At 39.4% G+C, this 18,004-nt stretch overlaps 1 protein-coding gene across 5 annotated transcripts; it reads left to right on the top strand.

The window, feature by feature from the left end:
* Window positions 1-678: 678 nt before the first annotated feature.
* Window positions 679-8,542, top strand: CDK1 (cyclin dependent kinase 1). Of its 5 annotated transcripts, none has more exons than XM_010174535.1 (7): window positions 679-723; window positions 2,176-2,332; window positions 3,420-3,543; window positions 3,937-4,107; window positions 4,656-4,819; window positions 4,949-5,090; window positions 8,206-8,542. In XM_010174535.1, the coding sequence occupies exons 1-7, from the start codon at window positions 687-689 to the stop codon at window positions 8,317-8,319; spliced, it is 909 nt and encodes a 302-aa protein (XP_010172837.1). In that variant the 5' UTR covers window positions 679-686; the 3' UTR covers window positions 8,320-8,542. The 5 variants fall into 5 exon arrangements, with proteins under 5 accessions (XP_010172837.1, XP_010172842.1, XP_010172840.1 ...); XM_010174540.1 differs by having other exon boundaries at window positions 687-723; window positions 2,176-2,251; window positions 3,417-3,537; window positions 4,755-4,819; XM_010174538.1 differs by having other exon boundaries at window positions 687-723; window positions 3,420-3,537; window positions 4,755-4,819.
* The last annotated feature ends 9,462 nt before the right edge of the window (window positions 8,543-18,004 follow it).

Here is an 18,004-nt window from a genome sequence, read left to right as displayed (position 1 = left end):
CTGTGGCAGCAGGACAGGAGCTGGGCCGGAGCGTCAGCCTGTTCCTGGGCTCGTCCGCGCGGTGAGCGGGCCCGGGGCGAGCGCTCACGGCCCTCCCCCGCTGGCTCAGCGGCTGCCTGACCGCGGAAACCTCCTCTCGCTCCTCGCCTCGTAACGCTTCCGAACCTGGTGTGACAGTTGAGCTGCGCTCAGTGAAGGAGGCCGAGGGCCGCGGGAAGGTGTGAAGTGCCCCGCTCCTTCACGTAGCGGTTTGTAGCTCTGAAGACTATGCTGTGTACTTATCAAATTATGTGGGGCTGCTGTTCCCTTATGTTGCTAACATCAAACCTTGTGATTTTAGATAATAGGGTTCCTGCTAATGAGTAACTACATAAAACTACTCAGTAGGGTGTGGGTTTTTTTCAGTTGCTTGAAGAAGCTTTCTTCCTAAAAGCCTCTTTCTCCTTTGAGTTGGTGCCTAATCATACTTAGAGATACAGTTTTTCTAGTTGGAACCCTGAATAAAATCCCGTGTGTTTGTTAAGGAGAAGGGTAACTGCTTCACATTACATCCTAATTATGCAGGACAAAACTACTTTCCAAAGACCTGGCATAATTTCAGTGACTTGGCTGTGTCCAAGATGGCAACTGTTCACCTTCATAATTTATTTTTTTTTCCCCCATTCATTTCAGGGATAACCACAGCAATGGATGATTATACAAAAATAGAGAAGATTGGGGAAGGTAAGTATGGAGAACCATGAGCCTTGTAATGCTCCACAGTTTGAGTTATCAAGTTTCGTAGACTCTCTGCACGCTCTGGCTATTTGAGGAGCTACTGAGATTCAACTAACTGGCAAAATAAGCCTGTGGTTAACTGTGGTAATTATCTCTAGAGGTAAAAGCTTTCAGATTGCCCTTCTTCTGAAGATGACATGGTCTATTTGAAACAACTGATCAGTGCTGAGAAGCATCTGCCTTCATATTGATGGCTAATGGTGTAATTTTCTTTCAGCTGGGGAGGAAAAAAAATGTCTGAGGCTTGAAACCAGCTTTTCAATTTAGGAAGCTCTGTTCCTTTGCATATGAACTTGTGTACCAGTTGCTCCTGAAGTTGTACTATGTGGTATACTTATTCTTCTCAGAGCTGCTGGTAGGGAGTAGTGGTTTGTGGATTGTTCTGCTTGGATTATATCCAGTCACTACGCTTGTCAAGGAAAAGAGCAGCTTGTAAACCTCTGTGGAGAATTAATTTTAACATTAATTTACTATAAGGCACTAAGAAGATTGCTTCAATGTGGATGTTAGTGTCCCCCATCCTGCCCCCCCCCTTCACTGGAAACCCAGGCTATGTTAAATGTCAGTGTGTTTTATAATGCTTAAGCTTTATGTAGACTTGAGAATTTGCAGTATGTTACCCTGAGAAGGTGCTCTCTAAGGTAATTGCAAAATGTATGGACTTGGATCTTACAACAGAGCTTTGTAACTGAAGCCTTGTTGTGTGCATCTTTCTTCCTGAAGCTAGTTTGAGCTAAACCTGAGGAATTAATTCTTCAAGAAGGGTGAAAAGAGAATACTTAGGCTGTCTTGGTTTGTTGCGGGTTCTACTTCTGTGAACAGTTATGATTAAAGTCGATTATTGATTTGAGATTTACTACTGGTTCCGAGTTTAGTTTCTGCTGAAACTTGCAGCAGTACCCCCTCTCCTGCAGTGAGGTTTGTGCTATAGGTATTTCTATAGATCTGACCAATGGATGGATAGATCTCTGATTGCAGAGGGGAGTGCTACTTTTTTTGCAGCTAAACCTTTAACATTTTAACCTGATGTATCAATGGCAAAATCATAACCCCTGGGGGCTGAAGTGGTATGCTGATCTCGCCTGAAAGTTAATCAACGTGAAACTCAAATAGTACCTGATTTTACAACTACATCTTCCAAATATTCAAGCTTTACACTTAGGCTACTGTTACCTGTCCTAACAAAAGGTACTGTTTATGGGTGGCATGCTTTGAACCAACAAAACTATTGGGTTGAACTGCCAAAACCAAGTAGTAGTTCGTAATCAAGCTAAATAATTAAACAAAAAATACTTGATTGCAAGGTCTCTTGCCTGTGTTAGTGATTCTTATTTGCAATGACTTGTCTGTACCTGAAGCTGGTATTTCCTATGTACGTTTCACTGTCTTTTTGTTCAGGTACCTATGGTGTTGTGTATAAAGGTCGGCACAAAACCACAGGCCAAGTGGTTGCAATGAAGAAAATACGTCTAGAAAGTGAGGAGGAAGGTGTTCCAAGTACTGCTATCCGAGAAATTTCTTTATTAAAAGAGCTGCATCATCCCAATATAGTCTGGTATGCATATACTGGTATTTAGCTACTGTCTTTGAAGGGCACTATGTCCCTTCAGATATGAAACTATTTTTTCACTATTCTAGTGAGGTGAGAGCTATACTCTGCTTAACACAGTGTCTGCTTTGCAGCAAATACCTATAGTCCCAAATCCTGTGTTTATGCCAGTTTTCTAATTAAGACTTTTTTGTGCTGCCTCTTCCCATTCTAGGAATTTTGTAATTTTATGTAAACTACCTTCAGAGTAGTTATTGTCAGAATGGAGACGGTGCACCTCATGAAAACTGTTTGAAGCTGTTACTTTAGTTAGTCTCAGAACTTTATTTGCTACCTTGGAATAGACCATTTGACCTTAGTATTCTTATGAGCCTCTCATCAATGACTTCCTTGCTGTTTTGTAGCATAGATTTATGTGTTGTGTTACGATGCTGTCATAGCTGGCACATCTGAGGTATGAGTGAAATTTCTATCAGTGACTACTTGATGTGTAGAATTGATCACAGCTATTTTCTTCCACACAAAATATTTACTTGCTCTTTGATGCAGCAAAATACTTTCTCTCTAATATGCCCTAAAACTGGCCAAGTTCCAGCCATGTAGTGTCTCAATGTATGTATGCTTGGGTTTAGGAACCTTTATAATCTATTAAGGATGAAGGAGATACTTAAAAACCTGTGCAAATCCTAGGTTGTACTAGCTTCTTATTATAATATTCCCTTAAACCCTCCTAGTGATTCAGGCTTTGCTGTAATAAGCCAGCTTCAAATGGAAGTTAGGGCACCAACACTCAGTCTTTTTCTTTTTAAGGCAACTATTTTTTCCTCAGACTTCCTATGTCTGATACTAGGCATGAAGGAACGTAAGTTTGAGGAAGCATATAGGGTATTAATCTGTGTCTGACACTGTTTCAGGTATACTTGATTTTCCAGATGACAGTGTAAGTAAGTCTGTTAATCTTTGAAGATGGAAAGCTTTTTAAGGCTTTCGTAATAGGAATCTGTAAATGCCAGCTTGTATCCCTGGTAAGAGGGGAAACTAACCATCAGTCCACACATTTTGCAATGGAGTTGATCATATACTCAATTTTTAGCCTTCAGGATGTTATTATGCAGGATTCAAGACTGTACCTCGTCTTTGAATTCCTTTCCATGGATCTCAAGAAATACTTGGATACTATTCCATCTGGCCAATATTTGGATCGTTCACGGGTTAAGGTAATGAGGACAATTTTTTAATATAAGAGAAATTAATCTAAAGATGATGACCTACAAAGCTATAAGCAGCTCTTATTTTCAGTATAATTAACTCCTTGAGGAGAAATGGCATGTTAAAGAAGCAGCTGTGGATAATAAGATGAATGTGAGTTTGTCTCAAATGCCACGTCAGATTATTTTAATTACTGAAATTAAACTGCCTTAAACTAAGTTGAAGAAATTAATTCATTTGTGTGGCTTTATGATTGATAGTAATGCAATATCTGCAAAGCTTTGGGTCTCCATTTCCTGCTGCTATGGTGAGAGCTAAACAGCTTTATGTTGCAGAACACTAACTTGTACTAAAGGTTACTCTTCTTATTTTTTTTTTTCCTCCCACTTCATCCTTTCTAGAGTTACTTGTATCAAATCTTGCAAGGAATTGTCTTCTGCCATTCAAGAAGAGTTCTGCACAGAGACTTAAAACCTCAGAATCTCTTAATAGATGATAAGGGAGTGATTAAACTGGCAGATTTTGGATTGGCTCGAGCCTTTGGAATTCCAGTGCGAGTATACACCCATGAAGTGAGTGAGTTGGAACATCCTCTTGGTTATTTGGACAAACAGCTAAAAAAAATCACAGCGGTTTTGAAGTCATAAACTAATAGTATCAGAAAGTTATATTTTGGTTTTGTTTTATTCAGTGGCTTTCTATCTCCCTGGCTGTGGCTTTACTCTGAGGTTCCAAAGCATCTTGTGAATCCCACTAATACCTTGACAGTGAGTCAGATGGGCCAGAACTCTTTGCTTGCTGTCTCATAAGGGTGTTTTTGCTTCACAAAGTCCCTCAGTTTGTTGTGGGTTTTAGTGGCTAGGTGCTGAAGGTTTCCTGCTCCTTGAGAAGTAGTGTAGGCAACTGCTTTGCTTGCAGTAGAAACTACTGCAATGGAGTTCACTATGCTCATCTGTAAATGAAGTTTGAAATTAGTATTTTTCACGAAAACCTCTAGCATGGGCTATTATTTTCACAAAAAACTGTGAAAGTTGCTTAATAATGAATGAGCCATTGTGCTTGCAGTCAATTAGAGAACCTGATTCTATAAACTCATTTAAAAAGTTTCCTTGTTCAATAGGTAGTGACACTGTGGTACAGATCTCCAGAGGTGTTGCTAGGATCTGCTCGCTACTCTACTCCTGTAGATATATGGAGCATAGGTACCATATTTGCTGAGCTGGCAACTAAAAAGCCGCTTTTCCATGGGGACTCTGAGATTGACCAGCTTTTCAGAATCTTCAGGTACGTCAGGCTGAACCTTTCCTTGCTCCTTGTGCAGCATTGCACAACAGTGCTGTGTTTTACTAAAATCATAGCAGTGCATACAGATTTCAGACTAAAATGCTCTGTATCTTGCTTATGCTTGCGTAGAGCTTTAGGTACCCCTAATAATGAGGTGTGGCCTGAAGTGGAATCCCTGCAAGACTACAAAAACACATTCCCAAAATGGAAACCTGGCAGCCTGGGAACACATGTCAAAAACTTAGATGAAGATGGACTTGATCTGCTGTCTGTAAGTAGTCTGAACAGGCCGTTTCAAATACTCTAGAATACATAAAGCTATACTAATCTGTCTTGGCTATGACAGCCATGCAGATCTTCAAACTGTCAGCAATGGTATGGGCCATTATTCTTGTAGAACTGACACACTGTGTGACATTCACTCCTTTCATAACTAATAGATGACTACTTTTCTTCTCATTAAGCCATTATACCTCAGCTTCTTTTATACTAATAAGCCAGATGCAACTTGAAAGTGAAGATAAGCTTTTACAAACAGGTTGAAATGAAGGCTCCTGCCCACAAACTGTAGCTGTTACCTTCCTGGTGTCAGCACTAATTGTGATCTGGCTGTATGACTGCTGATCCATAAAAGAAAAACATTTCCAACTGGTAGCATGGGGATTAATCTTGGTTAAACTTTCATGGTGGTCTTAACTGAATAAACAATAATGGAAATGGCTGAGTTTATTGATTAGCTGTGAAACCAGGAGCTTAGTTTAAGTCAGTTGGTAGTGTCTGTCTCAACTGCCTTTAAATTTTGAGTTAAAGATTTTTGGCTGTGGTGAATTAATTTTCAATTGGTATATTTTGTGTCTAGGATGAGTTGACTTTAGGTCTGTGGCCATGCAGTTGAACTACCACACTAAGCTTTTTATTTGATAGCTCTTCATCAGGCTTTTCCATTGAGGGCTCTTCCAGCTCATATGCTGCCATTGTGGACTAACTTAGATCACATCTTAGGTGTGATCTTAAATGCCTCTAAGTATAAGAATGTACCTTGGTGACTTATCCTTTAGGTCTCCTAAAGCTGCATTTATAGAGTGTAGACTTGCATCTGGGGGTGTGGGGTGGGTGCTCTCTGTGTCTTAAGAAAAGCTGAAACTTCAGAACCATCTTGGTACAAGGGGCACCTTGTACAGCAATTACCTGTGTAGCTGGCTTATGTTTGTTTTTAAGCAGTCACAAAGTGGTTAATTATCCATACTGGTATGGCAAAATACTCTGGATGAAGCAGTGTTACCCAAGAAGTTAAAATTACCACAATTTCTCTCAATTTTTCTTTGAGAACAGAGCCACAGTTCAGACTGACAACCTGAACAACATTTGGTAAACATACAGTTGTTTTGGATAGCTCTGAACCTTGTAGCAGTATTGTTTTATAGAGATAACGGACTTAAGCTGGGCATAATTCCTCTGTGTCCACTGACAGCTTCATTATTAAATCAGTTTGAAGTAGAATTGTTACAGATTGTATTTACAAACTAGAATCAGTTGAACAGGCTGGTTACTATTCTTGATGTAGTCCTGCAACCGGCCTGCTAAGTACTCATCTGAGCTTTTTTGTGACTTCATTGTGCAAAAGCAATGTTTTGAGCTGCTGCTGACAATAAGGCAAAAAATATTTTCCTCAAATGGTCTTAACATAATACTAATCTCAAAGTATATTAAATTCTATAAAATCCTGTCTAGTTTTGCCTTAAATGTTGAAATTTTAGCTTCCTATTAATGCCTGGTGGTGGTGAAATGGCTGAATTCTTAGCCATCTGGAATCCATTTAAGTTGCCTATGGCACTTAAACCTGAAGCAGCAATATAGTTTTAAAGGCAACAAAAATTAATATTTCATGCTAGAGCGTGAGCTCAGGTATGTCAATGAAAATGTTAACTTCTCCTATAGATGAAGTAGTATGTAAAAGTGCTGTCTTTGAAAAGGGATTACGTATTTTTTGTGTTAAGACCAATTGCTCGAGTGAGGTTGTAAACTTAAGACCTGCGTAAGCTAAATGACTTCTGTGGCCAGCATTTCAAAGCACTTAATGGCTGTCATCAAAAACTGTGGTCCACCAGACACTAAGTTCCAGGAAAAACTATGTTCCAGACTGCTCAGAGAAGAAGCAATTACTTAATCTGTCAGCTGAAATGCTGTAGTCCCAAAAAGGGATGCTGTGACACTAAATGAAACTTGCCTTTTAGTTTGAGTCAATTTTGAGACAACCTTTGATATCAGTATTAGCTATAGGATACTGTTGTTCTGGGGTATAGCTAATGGGCACCTATCACTTATGGAAAAATTGGATGTACAAGGTTAAATCTAGAGACAGCACTGCATTTGGCAGGAGTTCAGAGAATATAAATGCAAATTCACTGGTTTAAATCAGCTTGGAAGACTCCAGTACGATGAAGCCTAAAGACAGTTAAATGTCAAGACTGAATACTGAGCAGAGTAATACTGGTTAAGCTTTTATTTTTTCTGGAATATAAATTTGTTGTGGATATAGGGGAGAAACAGCTGGTGGAATCCTGATTACTTGCAGTTGAAATGTACTTTAAGGAGAAAAAAGGCAAAAAGACTTTGCAGATACTTTGCTAGTTCTAAGTCTAGTAGAAAACTGCTAAATGCTTCATTCCTTTCTTCTTTTTGGCTCCTGGCTGTAGATTTTCTTTTTAAACTGCCAGTGAAACAAATCTCTTGTCTGTTCTAGAAAGTTCTGGGAGCTGTTTTAGTGGCTATGGCATCCCCTCTGTTTGCTCTCCTCAACTTTGTTATTGAGGTCTTCAGTTGAAGTAACTTATTGCAAAGAAGTTTTAAAACTCTGGGCTTCTTCAGCACTACCTGTTTGTGTGCTGTGTTCCTGTTTGGATTCCGAGTGATTACTTGTATGTTAACTGTAAGGCACTGCACCAAGCTGAGTAGAAGAAATTTGACATGAGTTTCTTCGATGTCAGTTTAACAAAACAAGGGTAGGGCCACTTGCTCTTGTAAGCATTATTGGCTTTAACAGCCTGAAGCTTATTAATTTCCCTTAGGTGAAAAGCTGAGACTGATAATTATTGCCACTTGATGCCTGGTTCTGGATGTAGTTCAGTGCATATGGTAGCCTGGTACATGCATGGGCTTGGTTATTGAATGGGAGGATAAACTTTTCTTTGCTTTCTGAAACATTATGCATTACTACTGACTTGTATGTGGAAATGACCTCTGCCTCTATGAGAAATCATAGAACATAGGGGGGAAAACTTATCTTTATGGTTACTTGGTTATTACTATGGTTAAATATCTACCTATTTAACATGATTTTAGTTCCCATTTCACGAAGGAGTAAATATGTTTCCTTTTTCTTCCAGAAAATGTTAACTTACGATCCTGCAAAAAGAATTTCTGGCAAAATGGCCTTGAACCATCCATATTTTGACGACTTGGACAAATCCACTCTTCCTGCTAATCTGATTAAGAAATAATAGACCTTTGGACTAAATCAACCAGAGTTAAATAATTGTGATTACTTTTACTATTGAGTCTGTCTACAACTGTACGTCTGTCTTTCTGCTCTAAAACTGTGATTGTGTTTAGTTTGTTTTTGTTTAAGTGTTATCTAAATGTAAATATTAACCTATTAGTGCTGAGTTCAAATACAATGCAAATATTGCTGCCACTAATGCAGCCAACTTTCTATAAATAAAGCTTTAAATCCAGTGAAGGGCTGAACTTATTTCTAGACTATGGGTGCTCTACAAAAGGACTGTTCTTTGGCACTTGCTGGTAAGGTACCACTTGTCTAAAAGTGGGTAACCTAAACTACTAAATTGCTGTTCTATGATAGGAAGATAGGATAGGAAATTCCTCTGAAGTTTGGGTTGTTCCAGTATAATGTTGGTTTAAAACTTGAGCTGAGCATGGCCATCCGTGTGCCAAAGGACATGGAAATGGAGATATTTTGAACTGAAGAATTGCAGATTACTACTAAGCCAAGTAGATGGCCGAACTAATTTTAAGGTTTAAGGTTTCTTGAAGGTATTTGCAAATCTGCATTTGGAAAAATCCTTGTTGTGTATCCTTTTGTGTTATCCTGAAGGCCCAAGAATTTTCCTAGACATCATCATGTTAACTTGTGAATTGGCACAGTGAGGGTATGATATCTTAAATTTTACATGGACTCTCTCTATACTGCTGTGTAACTGTTTAGCAGGGCCCCTTCCAACTACTAATAGTCTCCTCTGAGTGTTATTAAGGGTAAAGCCCCCTGGATTGTGCCTGAATTTGAAAACTAGTCTGCTTTCATATAGGAATAGCCAAGTAAATGTTGACTTTACATGACTGCTAGGAATTGTAATAATCATAGACTGAGATGCTACTTGTCTACAGACTCTCATGATTAAAGCAGGAGCTTTCTGAAGCTCTCCAGCATTTAACTTTACAGATGAGTGTTGTAAAGAGTTCAAACAAAATTCAAAGGTATATACTAATAACTGATTGTATCTTAGATTTCCAATTGCTATTGTGTTCAGATATGTCAATAGGGACAGGGTGCACATCTGTCTTAAGTTTTATTGCAGCTAAGACCTATGGTGCTCCTTTACTTGCTGGTTAGGGGCCAAAGCTTGCAGCAAAGCGTGGAATAGTAATGAAAGTATTTCAGTTTCTAAATGGGGCATGTGAAAGGAACAAAATGAATTCTTCACAAAGTGAGGTTTCAAAGAGCCCTGTCCTACAGCTGCTGAAGTGAGACTTTGAAACAGAAGCAGTGGAGATAGCAGCCGAGGGACAGGATTTTGCTTATTGTGTCTTTTGATGAGTAGCTGAAAGCATTAGTGTTGGGCCTAGTTTTTGTTAACAAGTAGCATTTTCAGATGTAAATATGGGTTGGGGTGTTGGTGGTGTTCTCTGCAGTGGTTCTTAATCTCTAGAAGTATCTGGATACTGTCAGCTTAATGACATCACTTAGCAGTGGAGAGCCAAGGAAGAGAGAGATTGGTTGGGTGTTTTTTTAATTGCTTATACAGAAAGCTACTCCTTAATTGAAGGCAGAGGGGAAGAAGATTGCTATGGCTGACTCCTTTTATTAACACCAAGGATAGGATGCAATTTTAAGACAAATTAAACTAGGGCCTAATTTATCTGCTTTTGGATGTAGTAATTTGATGCGAGCTTTACAGCCCAAGGGATAGTGTTGATGTTGCTAGCTAGTTACAGCAGTGTAGCAAAATGGGGGGAACCTACTAGCAACTGCTCTGAAAATCAGAAATTAATCTGTTTAAGCAAATACTGGGGACCTTAACATTTAATTTGTTTCTTCATAATTGACACTTGCCTTCTCTGCACAAAGAAGTAAGACTTTAGATAGTCAAACTTCAGATTTTCGTTGTTTGCAATACTGGTAAAGCCCTATTTTTGTCATGTAAGTAGTGGTACCTGTCTCAGTTTCATGTGATGCAGTGAACACTTTAGCCGATCTTAACTGAAAGATTTCAGTACTAAAACTTTTAAAAGAAAGCTTATTTTTAAACAATAACTTACTACAAGTCTGTAATCTTTCTTGTTTACCCAGGCACAGTTATGATTGGTGTCGTAACACAGCTGTCACTGTAGCTCTGAATGAACTACTGTAGAAGTCCTGGCAAATGGGACAGAAGAACATAACACTGTCCATCAGTGTCTGAGGCCAGGTAACGTGGGGAATATCATACCCCAAGACCTGACTCATTTGAATAGCTCCATTCTGAAACAGTGCAAAGTTAACAATGATGCATGTAACTTACCTTGAGGAAAAATACATAATCTACACTTTGCAACTGCCCTATTCTCTAGACCTAGTATGTGGGAGGCTTGTGATGCTCAAGTTTTTGCTGTCTGAAACTCCGTTTTCACACAGGTGGAAACTTGAGGTGCCTTGCACTTTGGGGATTTACCCCCCTGTGGGTAATAATTTGCAGTCCTGTTTATTGATAGTGCTTTGGCTATGTATTCCGAGAACTGCATTACTGTGGTGCTACATTACTTTTGTCCTTCAGTTGAGGACATTGTAAGTGCTTGGCAGGGCTTCACTGGTTCATATGTTCTTTTTCTAGTGACTTATCTTCTTGTGGGTGTTTTCCCATTATTGTTTATGTGCCTTTATGGCACTTGGAGATGGAACAGTGTCAGCAGCTATCTTTTCCTGAAATTGCTGCTACCAAACATGCAGAACACATCTCTGTGAATTTTCCTTTTATCCAGACTCTAATTTGAAAGTCCCTAGCAATCTGATCTTAACAGTGATATCCCTCTTCCTTGCTTATTTTCTTGTCTTAAATATTTTCCCTCTCATACATCAGCCACTTCTAGAGTCATGTTTGCTTTTGAAAGTTAAGTCTCTAATTTTCTGAGAGGCTCTCGTTCTGAAAACCTGTGTGCTGTGTTACAAATCGTATTCTCTGCCCAGTATTTACTGGGGTAGGAGATACAAAAAGTCACATGAAAGAGAAAAGATAGTGTTTCAGATAAAGGAAAATTCAGGAAGATTAATACCTAGAGCATTCCAAACTATGAGTGGGAGTGCTGCATTAGAACATGCTGACTTAGAACAGGACAAAAGAAATGCAGGCACCAGAAACGATACTAGAGGAAAAGCGATGGTCTGAAGGCAATAGAGTGGGAGCTAGGAAGCACCTCAGGGAGAGAGGACTTGGTTTTTTGCTCTGGAAAACAGAAGCTCCACAGAGCTGAGTTGGGAACTGCTGCCTCTCCCAAGCTGCCCTGGCTTTTATTCAGCAGCTTTGTGCTTTGCTTGTCCAAATGGGTCAGTGTCATGTCTTTGGCACCCCTGCTGCAGGGTGCTGACCTCTGCTCTAAACACCTGACTTCTTGTTCCCAAAGCAGTGTCTGTTAAACAGTCGTGTCAGGCTTGATCCTCAGCCTGGCCGGCAAGTTGCAGCTGCAGCTGACTTACCTGTAACCTGCTCTGTTAGCTCTACCAGGCCATCTGGTAGTATTTGATTTAGAGGAGAAAAATAAAATAAAAAGCAACCCCGACCCACAATTTATCTACCTACCCAGTCCTGAAAGAGCAGGGCTACTAAGCATGGCATCTCATAATCCCTATCCCTGTCCCTTACTGGGTGGATCAGCATTGCACCTAGAGGGTCTGATAATAGCCACCTTAGGTGCTGTAGAAATATGTTAAATGTCTGTCCTAACCCAAGTTACAACTGGTGGCAATCTGTCAGTGCTAGGAAAGGATTATTCTTAATTTGAGCTGCTAAAGGAAAACTTCAACATTTAATGCAACTGCAGTTACTAGAACCAGAGCGGTGTATTTACTGTGACTGGCAAAGCTGAGTCCACTGGCACACCATGCTATTTGCCAGGAAATGAGAATGGTACCTGCTGCTTTATGCTGCATGGAGAGTTCGTGCTGAAGGGAATAAGGTTAAGGTAATGAAGTGTGTGATAAAAGGAAGGAGGTTAATGATTTTTTTTTTTTTAAATCTTATTAAATGAAGGAAAATGCTGCACGCCTCTGAACAATTAAAGTTGGAAGACGTCCCCTATGCATAAGTTGGTTTCTGACTGAAATCTAAAGCTGCTGTTAACTAAATGAATGGAGCAGCTCAGAGAGGTACCAGCCTTTCAGGGGCTGAATAGGCACTGCCTTGGGCCAGTCCTGCAGCAGCTGGTAAATGCACGTTCGATCTAATTCCTATGGTGCTAAAGGAGGACTGACCTTTGCTTTTCACTGCTGTGTGTAGATCTGTTTTTAGTGTCTGTACAATCAGTTTTCCCTGGGAAGGAGGGGATGTCAAGCTATTGTGACATTGCTAAAAAGGATAATGTAAACAACCTCCCCCTCTGTTAATTACCTGAGGAACTTCCTGTTTGTCCTGGAACATGCACAACAAGATGCTCCTTTGCTACTTCATCTGTTTAAGCATGGGGTAGATGCAAGATTTATATTTGCCCAGAGGGGATGGGAAAGGTACCTGCTGGACTCATAAACCACTTGCAAGAAACTATCTACTCAGCAAGACTGCAGCTGCATTTGCTAAACTTGAAATTACTTTTAAGCAGCAAATGACTGAACTTACTAGCATTCCTGTATCAGTATCTGGAGTTACTTCTGAATAGCCAGTTTTGAACAGCTACATTTCCTGCTCGGTGTTTACAGACCTGCATGAAGATATAGCACTACTACTGGCTCTATTTGATTGTATTTTGCATCAGCTCTATTAAGGCTGAGTGAGAATAAGAAAACAGTGACACAGAGGCTATACTATACTTCATTAAGCCTAACTATTCATTCTCAACCAAGCTCCTTACTATATTTTCTGACAAGGTGCATCAATTTCTGGGGTAACATAAGAATTTCCCATTGCTTCGACCACCAGCTGCTCTGGTGTACCTTGGCTGTGTCAATGGCTGGTTTCAGGTAATGACGCTATGTATTTCTGTGTAAAGTATGGCCTCCTCATGTGTAAATGTCAGCAGGGTACTCGGTGTTCACCTCTGTTGTCAAGCATATTTTACTTCAGTGTGGTCTGCTGGCTATTTCAGTATATTTTCATTGTGTTTGAATCAACAGCAGTGTCTATTGATGCCGCTGCTAATTGATTAATTGACTGATCTCAAGGATATAGATCCAGTACAGGTGGCTGGCTGCCTTTAATGAAAGAATCGGAAGTGGTAGCTGGTCTCTCCAAGTTGCTAGAATGACAGGTATTATTCCTTTGGGGATAATTAGTGGCTTTACAGGATTAGTTATATTCAGTTCTTTGAATTTAGTAAAAGCTTTTCTGCTGACCTCTCTAGTGTTTACACTAGACTGTTGGAGGAGATTGTTTAAGAAGATGTTTTCTCAAACTATTTTAAATGGTAACCTATTGAATTTAATTTTCAAAAGATCCTGCCTACAACTCACAAAATTTCCAGTATGTGCAAGGCAACGTGTTTGTGACAGAGCTAAAACTTGTGATCCTGGTAGTTTCTAGATCCCTAGTCCTGGAGGAACACACTTTTCCCATGACAGCTTAGACTTGTTTAGCAAGCGATGCCCCATGAGCCTGTAATTCAGGTGGGGCTAAACGAGCTTCCCTGGTTTTTGTTTCCTCTGCACCTACTACTTTTCTTTGTACAAGACCCATTAGTCCATTGTTGGTCTTTCAGAAGAGCTATTTTTGCCTAAAAAATTGAGAGATTTTGTGCCTGTATCATTAAAAGCCCTCACTGCTATTCCCTCTGTCTCCAACTGCCCTTCAGTGCTATTTTTCTTCCCCTCTATTTCTGACTCTATTGACTTAAGAGGCATCAGAGATTAACTTTTTCAAGGCTATTCTCCTTGACAGTGATTAGAGGAAGGACATCATAACCAAACCAAGGGCTGGCTCTGCCTGTCTTGCTTCCAATGGGGACTAAAGACAATGAGGAGAGTTATCTAATACATAAGGTTGTCCCATCATGACTCATTAGTATCAGACAGCTCAGGCCCTAAAATGCTCCCAATTGGTGGCACAGGGGGATGAAAGGAAAGGTCAGTCCTCTTCACCCTGTAGGCTCTCTTAATGGATCATACTGTGAACAGCTTAATGCTGTGACCTAGCAGGTCTTCAGACACCTGTGGGGATCAGAAAGGATTTGACTAGTTGAAGGGAGGCAGGGAAAAAACTAAGTCTCTTAGTGTCCCTCTTCATGGGTCATCTTTGGTTGCTTCCAACAGGATCTTGACCTTTTTTTGTGTTATCTCAGAACAGTCACTCATCACTCAAAGTGAGCAAGTCCCTGAGTTTCTATGCTCCATTTCAACCCCTTGCTGTGTAAACTGTGGACAGTAGTGTAAATATTTCACAGCTGTTTGCTGATCTGTGTTTGCTCTGGGCTCTGAACGTATAATATTTTGTACTACAAATGTGCCTGACACCTGCCAATTTTCCCCCCACCAATGCAGGCATGTGTTTCTGAAATATCTTCCAACTCACTGACTGCAAAAAAGGAGGAGGGGTTCTCTTGTATTAGATTTGTCTTGATTGTATTTTAAAACTATAATCTGAGGTATTACAGCTTCTATGAATTACCTCAGCCAGCTCCAAATCTCATCCTGAGATGCCAATTCATGAAGTATTCCATATTTTGGGGGTTGGAACTGGATGATCTTTATGGTCCCTTCCAACCCAAACCCTTCTATGATTCTATATACTGGGACTGCTGACTTACAGTCAGTAATTAACTGGGAATTGAATAGTTAGTCAACATCCTTTGGTGACAGGCAAAAGGATAAAAGGAAAAAGTGAAACAGTGTAGAACATATAAAATTCACAGATGGCTGAGAAACCTTAAACTATTTTATATTCCCATAAGTTTAAAAAACCACAATTAATGGAGAAGCCTTTTAAAATGTTGTCTAAGAAATAATCATAGTTTTAATAGTGAAATAAAATTTGAAAGACTTTGGGAAAGTGTGGTTTGTTTTTTTTTTTTAAATCTCATTGTAGAAATCTGGTACTTCTCCCTGGATCAGTAATTAACACGTTTTATTTTCTTTCTTAGTGTTTGGGGATTAATACATAAAAGCATGAAAATAAAAGCAGTGGAGCTGTAGGAAACATTATTTTAGATGAACTATGAAAAGACGTAATAAAGTCCTAATGTGTCTTTAATATAGAAATTGTATTCTTTTATGATTCCTAAAATTTCTTTGTTTTGCCTCTTGCCCACGAGGTGTCACTCCAGTACCTCAGTACTGACAACCACTGCAGGGGGGCAGGGAAGAGGCAAAAACCTCTATCAGACTCGCCTGGCTCCATGAAAAATTGAAGGGTATTTATTTTCTGGTAGGCAGCCAGGCTGAAAATACTATCTGAATTGAAAGCCTTTCATGAAACATCTGGGCAGTTAAATTTTGCTAACTTCAAAGATGTCCAGTACCACACTGACATACTGATTTCTTTCTTTAGCAAAGAATCACTTAGGCTAACACACACAAGCCTCTGTAAAACTATTTCATGCTGAAATTCATGATCAGAATGACTATGCTTAATAAATATGCTTAATAAAGCAAGTACCACAGAAGTGCCAGTCAATATAGTTAAACTGCAACAGCCTCATAACCAGTACTACAAATCCCTATCTATTGTCCACGGTGGCCAGTTTTGAAGTGGATTTTTTTGAAGTCTGCATGCTTAATCTCTAGATTTCTCATTCTGCAATTGATAGGTGCGTGCAAAATTGTTCCTCTTTTTGTTTTGCAGTCTATTACTTTCTAGATTCTCTGCTGGTAATAATAATAATAAAGCCAAGTTTATAGCAGTTGAGAAACTGGTCCTCAACACTGACTTTAACTATAAGGTCTTGTTTTTATTTGTTGAAATAGTGTTCTCCTAAATACAAAAGCTTTTAGCTAAAAGCAGAACTATGTAAAATACTTCTCAGATGACTCAATCTGCTCATGGAGGCATACGGTTATACAGTAACATGCCTGGTAAAATTCACCCCAGTGCTGGTGCATGAAGAATTAGGATTTTTTTTTTTTCTTTCCTCTCCCAATATACAGAGTGATGTACAGATACATAACTAACACAAGTTTACACTAATAATTCTATTCACTGAGCTGCTTGAGGAAGAAATTCAGGTGCTAATGTGTAGGAGATTTTCTTTGATAGTTATCCTTGGGAACAGAAAGATATACTAACCATTTTCCAGTTTTCATTCAAGTGCTTATAATAAGGTTGAGGTAAAAGTGCATTTTGCACATAGTCAAAGAGCATAAATAAATGTAAATATACAGCAGGTCCTCTCTTATGACATGTGGCCCTATCATAGTACTTTTTCTGGTAAGTGGGGAAAAACACTAATACTGCTTCTTTATAATGGGGCATTTTTACATCTCTCATGAAAGAGATGTAAAATCACACATAATGTGCCCATCTCCACAAGCAACATCAAGTCTAAGGACAGAGATTGAATATGAAGAAAGAGAGTCTTTAGTAAAATCTGTCATTGGCTTAACTCAGAGAGTCACTATACATCATTCTTCAGCTCATGGAAACCCTGCCAAAGACTGACTGTATGATTTAGCTCTTACTGATTGTCTTCAAAACCCCAGACCATAAGCCAGGCTGTGCTCCTATGGTAAGCCTCACAGCTTCGCACGTTCAGTTCGAGAGAGGTGCTCTCAGTCACGATACGTTGCAATGTGATGAACACCAGACACAAATTCAGGTGCAAGAGAGGCACGAACAAGCACTGCAGGTGGGAATGACCCTGTGGCTGGGGAGCTCGAGACATCACTCAACATCTTACCAAAAGGCTACAGGAAAGAAATATACGGAAAACGTTTTTTTTCTTAGGAAAGATGTATCCTAATTTAGAGTCCTCTTATTGCTCCTGCCATGTACAGTAAAAACTACACTGGTCTCTTCAAAGCGAAAAAACTAAAGAAGGTGAAGTTTAAATTTGCCCTCATGTCAGTAAGCAGAATAACTTTTAGCTCAGACATCATGGTTTACTGCAATTAAAGCCATTTTATATACGTGAGTAAATTGCTACGTATAATTTTCTCATGTAACGCATGTCACACAGTTAGACAACACTTTCTTAGTTAAGAGTAGCCCTGGCTTAGAAAAGGCAAAGTTTCTGGATAATAAAAAGAAGTGCTTGCACAGGGTTTCCCTTCTTCAAGCTTTGAACAAACAATCAATTTCTTTAATTAGCTTTCAACACCTCTATGTTGTAATATGAATTGAAATTGAGAGTACTATCTGTGGCTATCTACCAGTTATTTTAAATAGGGAGAGTGTTTGCAAAGCGAAAGATTCTGTTTTGCAGTCTCTCTGGAACCAGGCAGAGTTGGCGCTTTAAGAGCTGAAGCTGCAAGCGGCTTCGGCCTTGGGCAATTAAGCCCTGATTTTGAGTGAGAAAGAATGCAAGAAAAACAAGATAAGAAAATTTCTTATTTTAACTAGTCAGAAGTAAAAAGAATACTTCATGAACAGGTGGATTTATCCAATCAAGTACTGTAACCAGGCGTGTGAACAGCAGCTTTTAGCCAATGAAGAGTTTTTGTGTGTGTGTGTGTGTCTGTGTGTGTGTGTGCGTGTGTGTGTTAGCAGCTTAAGAGTATATAAGTGATCGTGTAACCAATAATAAAGGTCTCCTGGAGAATTCACATTGAATCGTGTG

This window comes from Antrostomus carolinensis, unplaced genomic scaffold (assembly GCF_000700745.2).
Source record: "Antrostomus carolinensis isolate BGI_N321 unplaced genomic scaffold, ASM70074v2 scaffold26328, whole genome shotgun sequence".
Taxonomy (NCBI): Eukaryota; Metazoa; Chordata; class Aves; order Caprimulgiformes; family Caprimulgidae; genus Antrostomus; species Antrostomus carolinensis.
This window is presented reverse-complemented; position numbering and strand designations above follow the sequence as displayed.